General features: G+C 41.1%; 1 protein-coding gene across 1 annotated transcript in view; it reads left to right on the forward strand.

Annotated features, from left to right (window-relative positions):
* The window catches only part of LOC308138207 (calcium-activated potassium channel subunit alpha-1a), a gene marked incomplete at its 5' end in the record, with an annotated part of 140,217 nt that overhangs the window by 33,646 nt on the left and 87,105 nt on the right, over nucleotides 1–19,466 (forward strand). Inside the window, one exon of the mRNA XM_080507229.1 lies at nucleotides 4,551–4,706. Coding sequence (XP_080363355.1) covers nucleotides 4,551–4,706 — 156 coding nt within the window. The remainder of the gene's footprint in view (nucleotides 1–4,550; nucleotides 4,707–19,466) is intronic.

A 19,466-nucleotide genomic window follows, 5' to 3' on the forward strand; every position in this document is an offset into this window, starting at 1 on the left:
TTTCATGCTGCGCATGTTGTGAGTAGATTTTCACACAACAGCAGGGTACAGGGAAGCTGTTGTGCAGCCGGTTTCCTGCAGCTCATCTCGTGGCTAGCTGAGGCTCCTCACTGATGTTTAAGTCACATCCACTGAGAACAATTTCATTTCATGCATTGTGATTGTCTGACAGTGCTTTTACTGTTGGAGATATGACAGGTATAATATAGAGACAAAATAGAAAATGCTACCCACATTGTTGTGGTAAAGATTTGGATTCCATCAGCAAGGCTTTCTGTCTATTTCATATAAGGTGGTTGAAATTATTGAGAGTGATTACAGAGATCTACAAATACTGACTTGCATCAGGGATCTTCATCCAGACCCAACTAACAGAAGGTTTTTTATTTATCATCTTACGAGCTCAATTGTGAAAGTTTTGATCTTTTGTTCAATAAATAAACAGAAATGTTTTCACATACAAGTTATTCATCAGTATAAACCTCCAACATTTTAAGGGAAACTGTGAGCAAAAACAGAAAGCAAAAATCACTCTTATGGCTTTTCATAGCTTAAACAGTCTCATTCAGGCCAGTGGACATTGAGCTACGATGCGAGTCGTGCTTGTCGTGCGTCAGTAGCCACATGGGATTGACTGTCTTGTCCCTTTTCCTTGGACACTGCTGAACAAAACTGCCAATACAGTGAATAAATGATGGAAGGAAAAATAATGAAGTTGTCACTATGATAATGTAAAAGTGATTAGAAATTAATGAATGCAACTGACCTGAAAACTCCACGTCAGGTATAATTGTACTTAATTGCTATTTGTAGAGTGGCAAAAATAATCAAGAGGTAATGACTGAATCTAAACCTTAACCATCAAACACGAATATGTTCGATATGCTTTTCAATACATTTTGTATTAATAGTTTTTATATCTGCTCTGTATCTGTTTTCGTCTCCTTTCATATTTTTAACACATTTATAGCTTGCTCTCTCTATCTGTCTCTCTGTCTGTCTCCCTCTCACTTTGACATCACAGGCGTGTATATATAGCCAGCAGATGGATTCTCCCGTAGCCGTCTGCTTCTGCTCCCTCAGCTTAGCCTACAGCTGGCAACTCAAATAGAAGAAATTGTTTACATTTTCCTACTCTGATCTGCCCTACCATCAGTTTATGACTACATCCATTATTTATGTGCTGGCCGCACATGCATAAAAAAAGAAAAAGAAAAACAAACACGAATGTGAAGCCACAACATGTAATTTTATAGCGTTTATATTTACGTGAATACTAGAAGGTAGGTTACATAAAACAAACTAAAAGTGATTAAAATGTATAATGTAATCCAATGCAATGTCCTGTTAATATGTTTAAAAGACATGATGGTCTTTATGGTTAGTGTGTCCCCATGTGTCAATTAAGAGACCAGTCAGGCCATTAGCAGCATTTACCACAAAACTGTGGCAACAGAACACGTGCGTGAAAGCATTTACATGCAGGCTTGGGAAAAAAAATCTGAAGGAAACAGTAGCAATGAGATCTAGAAACATATATACTGTGAGTTACTGTGAGACGTGATTTGTATGACATTCAGTAGTTTGTGTGATGTGGTGGCGTCCAACTGTGGCATATGCATGTGGAATGTGGGCTTGGTGGGGCCCTCTGGATAAGGAGTAACTCATGGGCGCGTACTATGTCTGGAGTGCGATCGCGCAGGCACACGGCCAGTCAGCGTGAAACCTTAGACATCCCTGTGCACAGCGACCCGTACGCATACACACTTTACTGGGTATTTGTAGCATTTGACAGCCGAGACGCATGCTGGCTACGTAGTCAAGTGAGTACTGTCAGATGATGGACTGGGGTGAGGTTGAAGGGGTGGTTGTTATAGTCGTGCGTTTTTGAAATTCTATAACATTCACATATTTGACTATCTTTTCAGTTTAGTGCATCTTTACTTTCAGTTCAACACGATTTGACTTTGAGCTTGCACTTGACGTGACCTTGAAAAGCTAATATATATTCATTTTTTTTATACAGTCAGAAATTAGTGAGCTAATAAGATGACAAGAAAATATAAAATTAGGTAAATAAAGAAAAAAAGGATTAAAGTTATAATGAATTTAGAATCACATTATTGGCAGGCTTATCACATTGCAGTTTCTGCCACATAAATATTGTTATATTGTTGAAATCCATATGAAATGAGCTCCGTATTTTCAATCTCAAGGGGAGAGGCATGTTTGAATGAGAACTCACAGTTGTGAATTTGTTGAAACGACATCAGATTGTCACAAATTATTGTATTTCAAAGATTATATGTTGGACTGGATTATTTGTCCCATCTTCCAAATATGTTCAAGAAGACAACCAAAAAAAAGTCACACTGGTGTGTCAGATCCATTTATTAGACCACAATGTCACAAAAATATAACATTCTTTTGAACATTCTAAATTCATTTGCATAAATTCCATAACTGATGTACACTGAGTCTACCTTTTTTCACTTAGCGTTGTCCTATTTCATTCTGCATCCTTTGAATTCCTCTTCATCATCTTTGTTGTTGCTTATCAACAGTTCCAGCATCTCTGAAGGAAGATGAAACGCCATCTCCTTCTAAGCTCCTTGAGTTTGACCTTTCATAATCCCAACGGGGTGGTTTTGTTCATCACTGAATTCCATGCCTCATCGATTCATGCCATGGCCTCCAAGAAAGTTGCAGGACGTGACCTTCTGGTAGCCGTATATAAATCACATAACCAACACACCCCAAAAAATACCATAAATTTTAATTTATGCAGAAGATAAAAGTTGAAATGGATTTCCTAAACTCAATATAAATTTAGCGCCCACATAAAGTTGTTTGTGGATCATGAAAAGCCACTTTAGTGAAAGAAAAAGTATTTCAAGCCTTTAAATGCAGCTTAGTTGAAGTGTGATTAAAAGGCTTAATTGCAGACACCCCTTTGTCTTAAAATTGAAGGTTCACATTTTCCTCATTCGACCTTTTTGTTGCCAAATGACGTTCTCGCTCTCTCTGTATGGGGATTAATTTATTTCTATTTATTACAAACACTCGCACACTGTGATTTAATCCTCAAAATCTCACTTGTTAAGTCTGCTTCCAGTTATAGTAGCTGCCATTAATAACCCGGTCCTGATTTTGTGCGCCTTTCAAAGACGAGCTAAAAATTACACCCATGATCAGTACTTTTAAAGTTTGTGAGTCTCCAAACGCTAAGTCGTTTAATGACTATATTAAAGCACAAGTAACTGAATTATCCAGCGGAGTACCAAGAGGCCCGACGGCAGGAGTGGATAATGATCTGATGACTAAGTCAGGCTTTTTTAGGGCCAGTTTATTGGCATTGTTATGGGGTTGGAATGAAATTAGGAAAATGGCAGCTGTGTCCATGCCATATCATTATCAAACGTAATCCAATTTAACCAGACAATCCTCTTGCAATGGACAGAGCACTCTCTTGGGCTGCTCTTTAGCCCTGCAGAAATACTCAAGTTGCAGTCTCGACACCTACTTGTATTACTTTTAATAATCTTTGATACATGTTTGGGATAATACAATATGTTTGGTGTTAAAACACAAACAGTTTTGGCTTGCATGATGGGCTCATCTAAACAAACTGTAACTGCCTCACATGTACAGTACTGAGGGGGAAATTTATCTTTGTTGACATACCAAATAATCTGCTTTGATGGCGATTTGTCAAATGTCTCTTTGAGGACCGACATTGTAAAATGCGTTTCAAGTGTTCCATGCATACCCTGCGGTAATTTGAGCCTCTCTCCTTGGAATGGCCCAATGGGCTTCCATCAAGGGGCTTAAAAGTTATTGCAATACCATGGATTCTCTGTGGACGCCATTTGCTCAGCCAAACACGGTTTTCATGAGCGTGACACACAAACCTTTACTCCGCATGAATGTGCATTTGTGTGTGTGAGTGTGAGCAGTTCATGTAACCGTCGGATTTCGATGCCTCAAAGGCTGTAAAACATGAGGAACTGTACTCATTTCATTCTCCTGCCAGAAGTGAGGGGAAGCTGTGTGCCTGCTTGTGTCAAATCAGGAGTGAGTGAATGGCTGGAGAGGAACAGCTGCATGCAGGGACTGTGCCAAGCAAAGCATGTCAATGAACTGCCATGCAACCCTGCTCGCTCAGTCGGACACGGCGAGGGACATTAAAAGGCCCACATGATAAGAACAGTTTTACACTGTCTACCCTGAGGAACAATTAACTTAAAGAGCCATATGCACAAAATAACTAGAGCAACTACATATACATTCTGTTGTTATCTTACTTGTGCGCTCATTGTAACACACATATTCAGCATAAAGCAGATGGCTACCATTGTGGCGTATTGGCTGCAATGATGATTCTTTTTCCCCGTCAGCGGTTTGTAGCTTGTAACTTGAATGTGGATGTCCGTTAACCCGGGAGCAAAGAAGCTTTAGACTTATAATAACATCATTTTATAGATTGTGGTGAGTCAATAATCATTTTTGATCTCTTTCCTCACATAGATGTTTCAATTCTTTTCTTGCAGGAGGCTCAAAAAGTGATTAACCCCGCCAACAACCAGGCAGCAAAGGGTCCTAATGAGAAGGAGGAAGTGCCGGCCAGTGAGGTGGGATGGATGACTTCAGTCAAAGATTGGGCCGGTGTCATGATCTCTGCTCAGACACTAACAGGCAGAGTTCTGGTAAGTTCTTGTATTCTTCAATTAGATATGAATAGCTCAACCTTGAAATCCAGACTCAAACCCATTAACGCTCTTTTGCTGGAAGATAAGTGCACAAGTTTAGTCTTCCCTCACGTAGACAGACTGCGACTGGATTTCACACTCAAGTTCAGTTTCAGATTAATCCACTGTATAATCCACTGCCATGTACACATTTACTCTCCTGTTTTATACCGGTCCCACAGGAGTCATACTGCAGGGCAATTAAAATTTGGTCCTCGCAGGGGCGAGCGGGCGCTCAGTGTCTGTTTGGCCGGCACTGTGCTGCAGTGGCCTTTGTGCAGCATGCTGGAGCTCGCTCAGTTGTGCCTCTGCCAGGTCAGCTGAGGAGTGTTTTGGGTATTTGTTTGAGTGGGTGTGCATTGTACATGCTTGTGTGTATGTGAGGAGGATTTATTCATCCAGTGCGGGAGTATAATTAGATATCACTGGTTAAAATTGAGGCCCTGCTGACCCTTCTTTCTATATTGTCACATGTTCCCCCCCTGCCAGATTTAGCCCTGTACTCTACAATCAAATAATCTATTTTCCTATCTAAGTATTTGTAGCTTTATTTGTCATCCGTAAGTGTCCACATTTTGGATACGTATTCCCAATTATGAGGCAAAACTAGTACAGTTTGAGCTTCTATGGAAAAAAAAACCCTCATTTAAATTCAATCTCAGCAGTGATGCTTTTCTGCTGCTTTGTGATACTGCAACAGTAAAATGCATTATTAAAAAGAACCAGCACCATTTCTGATGTGCTCCTCCTAACAGCTTAGGAAGATGTCTGCCACTTGGCTTCACTGAGCGGCCGCTTAGCTTTAAGCAGCATGTTGCTTCGAGCTGCTCGCTCCCTTCCGTGAGCTGTCTGAATTAAGGAAAATCTTCATTGTATAGAGTCCGCACAACCTTAACGTGACAGTGTGGCAAACAAATAACTATTTTTTTAAAGAAATCTCTTTTGTTTGTGTGTGCTTGTGGAGGAATGCAGCATTTGTGCCAGAAAATGGAACGCATTCATCCAGTTGTTACATATCTGTTACAACTGAGGTTGCAGCAAAGTATGAACAGCAGGTCTGTTTCGCACAAGCAGCCATAGTGCATCTGTGGACTGAATGAAGCAGGAGTGGGAGGAAGGAGGGAGGTGGATCCAAAGTAAAAAAACTTACAATGCCATTGTTAGGGTTTGCTGAAATGTGACAGCTTCCTCACGCCTGGCTAGAGTAGCTTGGAGTTGTGGAGGATTCAGGCTTTTAATGGTGAAGAAGATGAAGAATCCTAAAGGGAGCTGTCAATTTGCTAAATGAGCCTCTCTTTCATCGGTTCCCAACTCACACAGCTCTGCTGGCATGGACACAGCTCCCTCTCCCTTTCATCTTCTGCTCTGACTGAGTGCTTCCAATCTGCCCTGTATGTAGACTCGTGTGTGTGTGTGTGTGTGTGTGTGTGTGTGTGTGTGTGTGTGTGTGTGTGAGAGAGAGAGAGCAAGCGAGAGAGAGAGAAAGCACAGAAACATGCAGCGAGCCAGCAGAGAGACAGACAGGCAGATGAAGATTACAACGGAATGGTTGTGTTAGCCAGGGGAAAATGAGGTACTGGTTGCTTTAAAGGGGCTCCCAGGCATCGAAATATCCCAGTGTATCACCTACTGTGATTTGTGCTACTTCTGGTGGTGCTGATAATTCCACCCAGCAGGCCGTGTTTGCTTACGTCCTCGCTCCAACGACGGGCTGCACAATACTCCATGTAGTGATGAGTGATCCGTGAAGGTGATTGACTATCTCTTCATGTGGGTGGATTATGAACATTTCTGCACATATATACAGCACAGGCATAGTACCTTGTAGCTGTGCGTGCGTGCGTGCGTGCGTGCGTGCGTGCGTGCGTGCGTGTGTGTGTGTGTGTGTGTGTGTGTGTGGGTTGGTGATTTCGTGGGGCTCTTGCTCTCCCATCAGTGCTCCACTGCAGATCAAGATTGCGATGAGTAGCCGTGTACGCAGAACCTGGCTGGTAACCATAGCAACTGCTGTGTAGTGGCACGCAGTCATCTGACATTAGAGGGCTGTCTGCCGGGCCGGAGCAGAAGACACGCACGCACAAATGTAGAAATCCAGCATTAATATAGAGTCACTTGAACTGAAATTCCATGACTTTTAAATTACCTCAGTGCACACACTGAAAAAGAAACGCTTTATAGCTTTTAACATCATCTGCACACAAAACAAAGTGCACAAGAAAAAAAAATCCGACCACAATGAAGTAAGAAAGTATGAGCACTTTTTTTTGTGTGATTATGACTCAGCGCTCAAAGAGCTTTACTTCTATTCAAGGATTTTGGTCTGGGTGAATGCAGACTTTGCGAAATATTTTGCTTTCAATTTGCAGTGTCCTTGTCCACCGTGAAAAAGTGAAATTAAGTGGCATATTGAAGAAAATCTTTAAATAGGTAGTATTTATTTTGTCTAAAATCCTGACAAAACTAGCTTCATGTTGACTTAAATCCCCTATTAGAGCATTGTGATAGTATTTCAACCAGCTGAGAACTCAAGATTGCTTTTAAAATGTTCACAGTTGTCAGACCAGCAACAGGATTTTCGACAAAATACAAATCAACAAAGGCTTGCTGCAAGAGAACGATGACTGCAAAGTCTGTCACTTCCCGTATTTGGTTAATACTTTCATGTTTTTAGTCTGGTTCGCCTTCATGCTTCTGTTGAACCTCTCCAGACCCGGACCTCCTTCTCAAAGGGCCTCGGTGTGGTTAACGTGTACACACCGGGGTTCAGATGCCTCCGTTCACACTTGTAAATGCCCACAAAGCAACAGATTTTCTTTGAATAAAAACAAACCATGCCAGTTTAAACTACCACCTGACCTCTACCAGAGAGCGTTTATTGTCTGAACTTAAGCACAGACTCGATTCCCCATTCATGAAAACAAGATGCTGTCTATAAATGTAAATGATTTGCATGTTGCTGCCACAAGGAAATCTGGAAGACAATTACCTTTTGTAGGGATATAATTTGTAGGAGGCAGGTTTGCTCCATGTTCCTCTGTTTTGTTATTGGTGTCTAATGATACAGCCAAAGTATTTTGCTCTGATCAGAGAGGTTTTTAATGAACACACGTCCACCCACACTGCATAACCATTAGGACCAGACGTGCTGCATGAGGAACAAATCATTCTATTCATTAGGAGTTTTGTTTTGAAGAAATCCAATTGCTGAGCCCATTGGTTGCAAGAGCAGAAAGCGATTACGGCTTATGCAGTGTGAAAAACACACGCAACTGGATATCGAAGGCAACACAGGCATCTGTGTGCGTGTGCGAGTGAGTGAATTTACGATTTCACGAGACAGAGGTGCTGGTTGTACATTGTTTCCTCAGATTGGTCGTATGTCAACGCCCCCAACTGTGTGTGATCATAGCCTCTGCAACCTTCTTACATCAGCCCCACCTGCATGCACATAAACATCGATCCACTCTGTCTCATGTGCCACATAAAACACACATGGGGAAAATGGGTTTGGCAGCATGAACAAGTCTTGTGAGTGTGTATCTTCAAATTGTTGTTTCACCCATTTTTACTGTACTTCATCAACCATTTACAGGCTCACTCGCACATGACCTGCCGCAAGTTTAGCTGTCTGGTGACATTGAGCTCAGGGTCGAAGGGAGAGATACAAGGGATGAGGCTAAAAGTAATTAACCCTTCATAGGGCACTTATTTAAATATGTATAAAACTAAAAAATGGCGTAAAACTGAGCAAAATCACCACTATTAAAAGCACCAATATTTCAATTAGTACTACAGTTCTACAAGACAGTGACTTATTCACCAGAACGTACTGTAAATATGACTTACTACACTTATGTATTTCTGTTTAAAATGCTGATGTTAAACCATGATCTTTAACATTTTTTAAATAAAAGCATAAATCAGCTGCGCTAATTTGTAAAACGACGAGTCACACTTTGTGGTGTTTACACTTCTATAAGGAATACTTTAAAAATAAGTACCTCAATATTTCACACAGTTGTTCTTTCCCCGATGCATTGTAGGATTTCCTTTTACGTACCATCGTGAGTTTGAAAGCTAACCTTAAAGAAGATACCAAATATGATCACTTACCCAATAAAGGGTCGAGCACATTCATCAGCAGCCATCAAAATGAGAAAAGGGAAACACGATTTTCAATGGTTTTGAATGAACTATGATTGGCTGATGCATGACTTTTTTTTGTCACTCTGTGGGAATTTATGCAAAGCAGGAAGCAATGAATGTTTTAAGTCCCAGCTGCATCTTAAGAAGAACGTGCCTTTGAGCCCTGCAAGACAGCTGTCCACACAAAGGTATGTGGATCGTAGGTGAAAAAGGAAGAGCACCTCTGGTCCGGCTGTGGATCGCTCATCAGTTTCTTGACAACCGTATCGCCCCAGTTGCTTTGTGGAAAGACCTCATTAAGCGTTCAAGGGCACGGCGTCCGAGGAAGTGACTGCGCGGACAGCTGGAGATGGCCCAGCCGAATTCTTGCACTCTGTTATCACGGCTTCTCATCTAATTGATTCCTGCAAATAATGCTATAGTCACAACGTATGTAATCCCATAACGTCTAACAGAAACTGCAAGGATTATAACCTCTGAATGTAGATATTTGCCCTATCTTGCAGTGCTGTGGATTTACGCAGCATGGGTGGGTCCAGAAATAGGTCAGTCCTGCCATCTTTCTTAATGGGATCTTAGGTGGCGACCAGGGACCATCTGTTCACATGACCCGCTCTCTAAACCCCATGGTCATCCCTCTGCCTACCACATCCATCCACGCGCTGCATGGCACTCTGCATATCGACTCCTTTCATCTGGGAATACAACACATCTGTCTCAAACGTAAAACAAAAGCTTTCGAACTGCTGTTATTGCAAATCTAACTCGCGTCACTTTTTTTTTTTTTTTTTTTAAGAGCCTCTCACAGGAGTCACCGTTGTCTTTCCCACCCGTCTCCCTCATTTTTCACCTTACGTGTGAACAAAAGCTTACATTGTGCAAACTGTGCAACGTGTTCGGTGTGTGATTGCGATACTGTGTGTCCTCAAACATCCTGTTGTGGAGAAAATAAGTGTTCTCTCACACTCCCCAGGATGGCCATCATTCCTGCACAGACAACAGCTGTCATTGACGGTGTTCGACTTTTACAGACCGGGGTTGTTTGTGTTAGATTCGTGTGCGTCGAGCTCGACGTATGTGCACATTTTAGTCCTGACAGTCCTTTGGGCTTACATAAGCGTATTTGTGTGTTTTCTTTTTGTACAGCAGCCGTTGGGTGCTGCCAGAGTCTGTTTGCATCCCCCGAGTTTACCCGTCAACGTATGTGTGTGTGTGTGTGTCTGGATGTAAATACATTATGTTCCTCCATGTGTGTGCATTCGTGTGAGGGGGGTGTTTTATTGTGTCCATGATTAAAAGTGTAAATCTGTGTGTCGGTTGGCTAATTACACTTTCCCGTTGAGCATGTGGAACTGATTTATTGCAGTCATCTTGTCCGTAGTGCTCCTCTGAGCCAGTATCCTCATCCCTTCACATAAAACCAACAGGCAGCATATGTCTCATCATGTGCGTTCAATAAGATAAGGTATCTTATCTTTCTTTTTTACATCCTGTGGGAGCAGCTGGTGTCGGTGCCAGACGAAGCTCAGTGAGAAATATTTGCACCAAACATATCTACCCGCAACCATACAGGCGCACGAACATTAAGGTCGTCACAATGCCCGTTTTTGAAGTTTATTACAATTCATAGAAGCCAGTAGGCAGTAAGCCAAATGTCTAAAGCTCTCAAAATCGTTTTTCTCTCTCTTTTTTCCGCCAATCCTCCATTCTGCATATACACAGTTGTTATTGAAAAAGTCTATGACCAAATATAACACACTTGAAAAGTTCTTATAAAGGCCTTGTTCTACATTCTTTTTCCGTTCCTTGCCATTCCAGACGAGACAGACAAACGTCACTAAATGCTAAAATGATGCAACTTGAGATCTGCAGTATCGTGTTTATTCACAACAGAAATGAGCATAACAAGGGAATAATACAACAAAACTGAGAAATAAATAGACAATCTGGCAGCGTCACCAAAGTACAGTGCAGTGGAAGTTACTTCAACATGTGTCTCTTCCACCACATTAGTTATTATTTATTAAAGTTATGACGTCTGTGAGGAAACGTATCCGGATTGCAAAATCCATAAATGTGATTCTTAACTACAAGCAGTCTGTCTGAATAGAGCTGCAATTTTCAAATAATGTGACTCACATTTTCATCAAGTTGATTTGAATAAATCTCGTTCAAAATACTATCTTTTTTCAAAACTCATGATGTGATTTTGTGGAGGAGTGCATCTACATAGAAAATCATATTCTCAACAAGACCAGGTTAGAAATTGTATGTGATTCAATTACAAATGAAACAATACACTTGTTTTTACATAATAGGCTGTACTATTATCCATGGTCAGCAACAGACAGGGACTAATCATCATTACTATTCCTTATGATTGTGCACAGTATGTTTTCTCCCCATTACTCTCATCTATAAAACTCCAAGCATGTTCTATCAATACCTCTAATATACATAATTGTTAAGTTGTTGCCGAAATACACATATTGATGTTCACAAGCTCTCTGCCTCTTGCCCAGTGGCTGTGGATCCCACGTAGATGTGAGATAAAATCAATCAATAAAGACAGAGCTCTCTCCAGAACACATTTCTGAAACCCAATTTGTCTGTAAATTAATAGCAGTGGACAAAGACATTTCTTTTTTCCTCTACATTTCCTTTCCGCATGTGGTGTTGTGAGACTTTGCCTCAACAGTGTTTTCCTCTGTAATGGAACTCAATTTCCCAGACGGCCCTTTCCTATTTATTCAACTGAGACTGTTCCCCCTGAAACCTCCAGGAAAGATCCTTCCACCATGTCTTCGAGCTGTTGAGTTTAGCTTTCTGCACAGCGTATTCATCTGTCATTTGCCACAATTTATCACTTCAGTCGATGGCAATCCAATTGGCAACGACTTAAATCCTGTAAATGGTGATGAATGGCTGTTTATGTCGAGGGGACCACAGGGGACACTGCGAGGTAGAGGTAGTAGCAGGAATGAGATGGGTGCGGTTCCAGCTGCAGTCTGCATGCGGGACTAACTACGGAAATTTCCATAACAGTGGATGGCTCTGTAATCACAGAACTAAGGGTAAACTATTTATCTTCTTACCAAGATTACAAGGACACTAGAGTGAGAAAATGATGGAACTGACCATGTGAAGGTGTCTTTGCAAAGCAAGCATCAATTTTGGTTTTGGCTGGAAGAGCCTTCACTTTATGACTCTAATAAGGCAACAGGTACTAAAATCTTAACATTTCATTGTTGGAAAAGTTGGCACAAATTCTCCAAACGATTAAAGCAGTTTTTTGTTTTTTTTCTGACATACAAATGTATATTTCGTCCACATTTTCACTAGTGATCCCCAAAAAACTCCCTCATGTATGAAAGTGACTAGAGTAACCAATAAAACAATTTGAAATCTTGAAAAAGAATTTCGAGCTTGAAAACGTTATAGACAAGATGAAATTCATTGACGATTTAAATTTGTGTTGAGTCATTCTACATTGCAAATGCAATAACATGATGGCATAGCCTCGAAACACAGAGAACCAACGAAGCCTGTTGTTTGGCTTCATGCTTTGCACAACATTTATGACAAACTGGTGCTTTCATCCCTTCACTTTTATGGCTCAACTATGTTTGTGCTGCTGAACCAGCAGTGCATTGTTTGAAAACAAATAGACAAACTGCACACAAAATGATTTCTGCGAAGTTGACAAAAATACAATGAATTACAGTTTAACTTTACCATAACCATAATGGATGTTGACCAGGCCTGTTATAGCTGTAACTAAGTGATAAAAACCAGTTGCAGTTTGGATGGATGGATGGATCAAAACTGTTTGTTTAGGTTTAGGAGAATGATCCAAGTTTTGGTAGAAAGAAGTTGACCATGCCAGTATGAATGAGGATGAAGCTTCTGCTCATCAATGCATCAGGCTGTGGCTCAGGTCTTTCAATCTCAAAGTTGGTGGTTTGATCCCCCATTTTGCTCCTTGCATGCTCCTTGTACTGTCCACAGTGTCCTCAGGCAAGACAAATCCCAGTGGAGGTTGAACACCCTGCATGTGGAAGTGAGTTTGTGTGAATGGATGAACATCACTAAAAGTGTAAAGTCCCTTGACACTGATGAAGCAGCGAAAATTATTGAGGTCCAGACAGTCCCGTTTAACCTGTTACTCAATATCTTGAGAGCATGTTGAGCAGGATTATAGGATTCTACCACTTTCTACTGGAGAGGGGTGCAATTTTATTTTTTGTAGATATGTTTGGTCCAGAGGATGAATTATGTTAACATTACTGAACCACTGACTTTCTTCTAAGATCCACAGGTTTATGTTATTTATAATACATGTGACATAGCCCTTTGCAGGTAATAAATGCTACTCTGAATGATTCAAAAATTATTGATAAGTGATAGAAAAGACAAACGTGTATACTCATAAAGCTAACATGAAACAGTTGAATATTTTACTTACCTTTTGCCGGCCTATTATATCAAATTATGATAAGTGTAATTGATGAAAGGGGAAGTAAATTATTCCAGTAAGTATTTCTGAAACATCTATTCAAGTACAAATAAAAGTGACATTTTTGATTAAAGACAGAAAAAAACAAATACAATACACAGAATATGAAAAATACAATTCTCTGAATACATAAAAAACTCTTTGCATGTGTGAAGTAAATAAAGAATAACAAAATAACGTGTTATTTTTGTAGACGGGTGATGTTACGAGGGCTCGCCCTTTGATTTAGGGCTGCGTGTCACTCAGGGTTTAGTGGTCATTCAGAATTTATTCCCATACCATGGTGAGGTCAGCTGTGAGAAGTCAGTCCTGCTGGCGCGGTTTTTCTAGGCTGCCGCCACATCAGAAACTGAAACCGACCATTAAGTGATTCAAGGGAGTATGAGGAGCAGGAGGTGGCGGCGTGGGAGCTGAGAGGGAAAGCAAAGTGTCATAGGAAAAAAAGAAAAGCAACAGGGAGCTCCGCTGCCATTCCTCATTGTTTCAGTTGCTGGAAAAGTCACTGCTTTCTCACCTACGAAGCAGACTCCGTGCCCGATGAACTAAAATCTTCTGACAGGATGAACAAAATAACACACATTATCAGTTTAGTGTGTTCGTCTCCGTGATTATGGAGTATTGGACGTGTCTCAAATCATGCAGAACACTGGGAGGAGTTTATGCTAATAGTTACAACGTCTTTATGATTGTATCTGTTTCTGAGGTCTAATGCACACAAAACCATCATTTTAATACTCCTGTTTGCATGTGATTTTACTCATGGTGTTAATGTGCATTATGTCAATTAATGTGATTTTAAGTTCGTTGCCTGCAAAAGTCGCTTAAACTAAAGGTGCAATTTAATCCAATAAGCAATTTAACATGCTTTATAGAGGATCTTAGTAAATGAGTCCCATCGTGCTGCATATCTCACTGTGTGCATGTATAGAGACAGTATAACTCATTGTATTATCAAGAATATACTTTACATTTTGCCAGCTGAAATATTTTTCACTGTAAGAGAGAAAAAGATTGAACGATTCAATAAATCATGTTTGAAATATGCACCACCGTTAAGAAAAAGTGGTTTGTTTTACTTATGCCATGTAGTGTGGTTATAGCTCTTGAATTTATCCCTCCATTAGGTTCTATCTGTCAACCTTTCATTGCTGTTGCAGAACACAAGGGAGCGTTTTATTGCTCTGAAATGGTTGGTTTCAATTTGTCCTCATGAATGATCTTTTTTCCCTGCAGCCCCTCTTTAAGTCCACCATAACTCTGAGATGCTCTGCTGGATGACTCATCACTGCTCATTTTGTCTCCCCTTCTCTCCCCGATCTATTAACCCATCCATTTGCCACCTGTGCCTCTATTACTAAAAAGCCAATGACCTACACCCATCTTCTTGAGCCGCATCTCCCGTGCCCTTTGTCTCTTCCTCCCTCCCTCAAACTGTCTTGGAGAGGAAAAAGGTCAAGAGAGCAGACACAAAAGTGATGTTCCACTTAGCTGGCTACCCAGCTCTTTCTTATTAGATCAAGTTCGGCCTGTGACTTACAATGCTGTGTGTGTGAGATGCCGAGGCGGCACTGCACATTCACATTTGTTTTCCCAGGTCTGGGCAAAAGCTTGGTCGATTAATTCTTAAAAGAATCACCTATTCCATCATACTCCTGTAACTAAAATGTGTAGAGTAAAAGTTCAAGCCCTATATTTCATCATTTTGTGGCGCAGAGCTCTGACTGTGTGGCACTTGAAATGTTTTTTAATCTTCCAAAATTACCTAGTTAATTAAAAATAGACCAACAATAGACTTTAGTAATAACTTTCAGTAGGTCATGTCCTTAGAGCATTAAAGTATTGCTCTTTGTCATTAGTTATTGTCTTTTACTGTAAGATTATTTAAGCTCAGTTGCAAATACATTAGACTGCAGGCTTGAGAGAAGCAGACAGACCCCTTGACTGGCAGACTGGGGCACATAGTCACTGAGCAAACAATCAATAATGGAAGCAAACAGGCAGAAAATTGCATGTAGACGGATAAAGACCAAAGTAGGCAGTCATAGAGGGTGCAGACGAGCTCATGTTTGTCATCCGAGGCTCCCGCTGTCACCTCCGCGACGCGCTCTTCCCGTCTCGTCTTTGTCACGGTGTGGTCTCGAGGAGGAGAGCTGAGTGACTCAGCATCTCCAGGATGACGCACACCGAGTGGATCAGAACTTGCAGCATCACATTGATTGTGCTGCCATAGCTGACTGACATACCTCTCAAGTCTCTGTTAAAAAAAGGATCAGGAACAGATGACATGACTAAATTTAAGAAAGAACAACGCTTTTTTTGGGTTGCGGTATCACTTAAATTAAACAAGTGGATCAAAAGAGGATTGACTTTAGTTTCTTGCTTTATTTTAATGATTGAAATGGTTCTCCAAATTAAAATACCTGAAGCACCTGGAGATGAGTAATGCAGTGCTAATGCGAGTTTGCTGACTTGACAGCTAATTAACAAGTCATCCTAATGACCCCAGAGTAATTAAGTATGGCTCATTTTAGTGTCCATGGAAGTGAGATATTTCCACAAGTCGACCTTTTTATAAAACAAGACACACTGTCAAATTTAATCTGAAGACAAATTCATCACAAAACACAAAGAGAGCGGTTGGGGAAACATGACAAACCTCAGTACAGCCATCAGAAAAATGACTTTGACGATAGTCCGTCTGGCATGTGACCTCGCAGACCAAGCAAAACTACAAAAAGTGCACACATGTGCACATATAAGTGCTGTTTTGCCCCCTGTGGTGAGTGGACAGAATCTGGAGGGAAATGTCCTGCAGGGGCCACAAGCACAACAATCTCTCATGATGTGTTAATAGACTGTCTGGACAATCTTTTTTTTTTGTTGAGTGAAAATTTACTGGACACAATGTCAATCTGTCGGTGGTTTTCCCGCATTAAGTCCAGATACGTCTACAATTGCAACTGACCTCCGGGACACCATTTTCTGTGCTTTGGTGACAACCGAGGACAGTGTGGGCTTTTCCAATATCCACAGAAACTACCAACCACATATTTCCTCGACATTTATCTCACTGAAAACTCTGCTTTAAATGAAAAATCTGAAACTTAGAAAATTAGCTGATGAGATATGATTAGATCTTGCCCAGTTTCATGTTGTACTGTGATAAAAGATCTTGATGTAAGTTGGTTTATGTACGAGAGCATTGCAAAGAAATGTAACAATGTTACATAAAAACTAAACAGTTCCAAGTGATATTCATATTTTAATTACTATAATTCTGCTTTCTTGTTAAAGCCCTCTGATCTTCTGATCTATTCAAATAATCTGAGATACAGAGGACATAGCGATGACTGGTGGACCATTAGAAAAGGCAGAGAAGAAGGTGAGACACAAGACCAAAACAACAAAGTTTTAATAACGATCCATTTAAATTTGGTTTACACCAGAAGATTGCTGGTGCTGTGGTGAATGTGGAAAAGTGCAGCAGAAATATAAAAAAAAAAAAATCCAAGCTGTATTACTGAGTTAAATGTAACCAGAAGCGCTGTTTCTTATCATTAAATAGAAGCAATTAAAATGACAGACGGCAAACCTTGTCTCTCACTGTGACAGACAGCCAGAAAGTCTCATATGACCTCTGTTACTACTGTATATGGTAGTAAATTGACTTGGGGACCTCTTTGAAGACGTTACTATCACTTCACTTTGTGCTCAGACTCCCAGGAGTGGGCAAAACATTAGTCAATTTTCCCAGTGGCGACTGATGAAGTACCACAATATTAACATCCAACAATTTCTTGATGCAGGCTTTTCATGCTGCATGTCAGTCGCTCTGTTGAAGCAGAAACTGCCTCCTCTTCTCAGGCTGTCTCATCATCTATACATCAGCAGTTCTGAGTCACACAGAGACACGGTGTAGGAGTGAAAGGATCAGTGGAGACAGGGCTGCCTGCATCCCAACTTCGGTTTTATAGGGTGGACAGGTTATTGCAGGTTCAGCGGTAGAAGATGTATGGCACAGTTCTACCCCTCCAAAAGCTGACCTTGGAGGCCATGAAAAAAACAACAACTGTCACATAATGTTTCACTTCGATTGGAAAACAGCCCTTTACTGTGCAGTGCAGAGCCCCACAAGATGATAGAGTGCCAGCTCTTGGTGTGTCGGCTTTGCTGCTACTATGTGCCTAATTTCTCAATCTTTTTTGACCGGTTGGTGACTCCTGCCACAGACCCGGTCATAGATATGGTTTCAAGTTCATTTTGAATATGCTGTTGTCACTCGTGTCATGTTTGCGCTTCTAATTGCTTATCAGAGGACTCGGCTCAATGGGGACCATCTGCTAAGCCGCGTTTCAGATCCGTTTACCCCCCCCGGGGTTCTGTTTCCTGGGATGGGACGGCCACGGTGTCCCCACATATCACCTCCATCAGCTCGTTGCTTGCTGCTCACAGTTTCCATGAGATCATTTGGGGACGATCACAGGTGATGTAAGAAACAAGGGAAAGCAGGAAGAGAGAGAAGGTTCTTATATAATAGGAGAGGTGGGTTGCCTGGTTTGCAGAGGGGGAAATACATATTTAAAATGTATTTTTACTCCATTTCAAATATACTTTGATTTGGTTTGAATATCTCAAAGGTATTATTGTACACTACATCTATCCAGGGGTGTCTTTAAGGTAATTATTCTTGCAAATTAAAGCCTTGCATGTGAGTCAAATGAAGGGAGATGTTTTTTGGCTTTGTTACTGAGGCTCGCATAGATTAGGACCTACGGCAAGGTGCTAATTAGATGGTTTGTCGGTCTGCCTGTGCCTCCGGCCCTACATTGCATCAGTATTGACTTCAAAGCCTCAATGCATCAAAGAAGGACAAGAAGCAAGACAACTTTGCTCACTGGTTCTCTCCCCTTCTCTCCACGGATGAACATAATTCCTGTACCTGGACAGATCTTGTTCATATTCCTGTAATTTTTCCATCCATCCATCCATCCATCCATCCATCCATGGATCTTGTTTAGGTTGTAATCAACAATTCCTCACTGGACAAATCCAGAGAGACACTCACACTCACGCCCGATACCTCTGGGAAATGGAAAGTCACCAGAGGCTCATTTATGCTCAACGTTAGACATGCATGAAGCCCTGTGTCTGACTCTGCATTAATTTCGTGTGAATTTCTGTCGATCTCCTGGAAGCTTACAGATACGAACCACCCGGCCATCATGACTTCATTCTTCTTCATTTTTTTAAACGTAACTTTTTTCTTATTCTCTGGATTTGGCCCATCTGTTGATTCAGAGTGGTGCCCTCTGGTGGATTGAATGCCAGATGCTTATTCCAACAAAGTGGATGTATGAACGTATAAAAAAAAAACCAGTGTTGTTTTCACTGTTTGATCTGGTTAGGTGTGTACATAGAACAGCAATGAGCCTTTAGCCTCACACACGTTTTTGGGTTGTGGAAAACATGCAAACGCCACTCTCAAACTGAACGTGGTGAAACGCTACACCACCTCCTCCAAATTGTTATTTAATTAAAAACCTAATGATGTGCCTTTTTTCCATTTATATCAGTGTCTTTCTAACTAAACTCATTGATGAACTGAGGACCGTGGCGAGCCTCATCATGGGGCTCCTCAGATGAAGTCATGAAAGAATAAAAGTCCCTCTGAACAAGAGGCGAGAAGGCCACGTCGTTTTTGCCCTGCAGCCTGAGCACGGTCTTGGTTTTGTGATCCCATTTTATTACTTTGCTGCAGCTGTATGTTTCTCTGGCACATTGCATTCACAGTTATTCCCACAAGTGGCAGATCACCGTGGCAACATCTCACATCTCTTATTCACAGGAATGAGCTTTGTGCCCTCCGTCTGTCTCTGTTTTTGTTGCTCTCTCCCTTTCTTGCTTTTTTCTCTTTTGCTCGGTCTGCCTCTAACATCCCTGTGCGATTTGTAGTCTTCATGTCCACTTTTTCTTTTTTTTTTCTTTTAATGAGCCTGAGGGACAGCTTAGCCAAATTAGAAAATTGCGAGAGATGTCCAGAGCCATTGGGATTTGGA

This window comes from Blennius ocellaris, assembly GCF_963422515.1.
Source record: "Blennius ocellaris genome assembly, chromosome: 13".
Taxonomy (NCBI): domain Eukaryota; kingdom Metazoa; phylum Chordata; class Actinopteri; order Blenniiformes; family Blenniidae; genus Blennius; species Blennius ocellaris.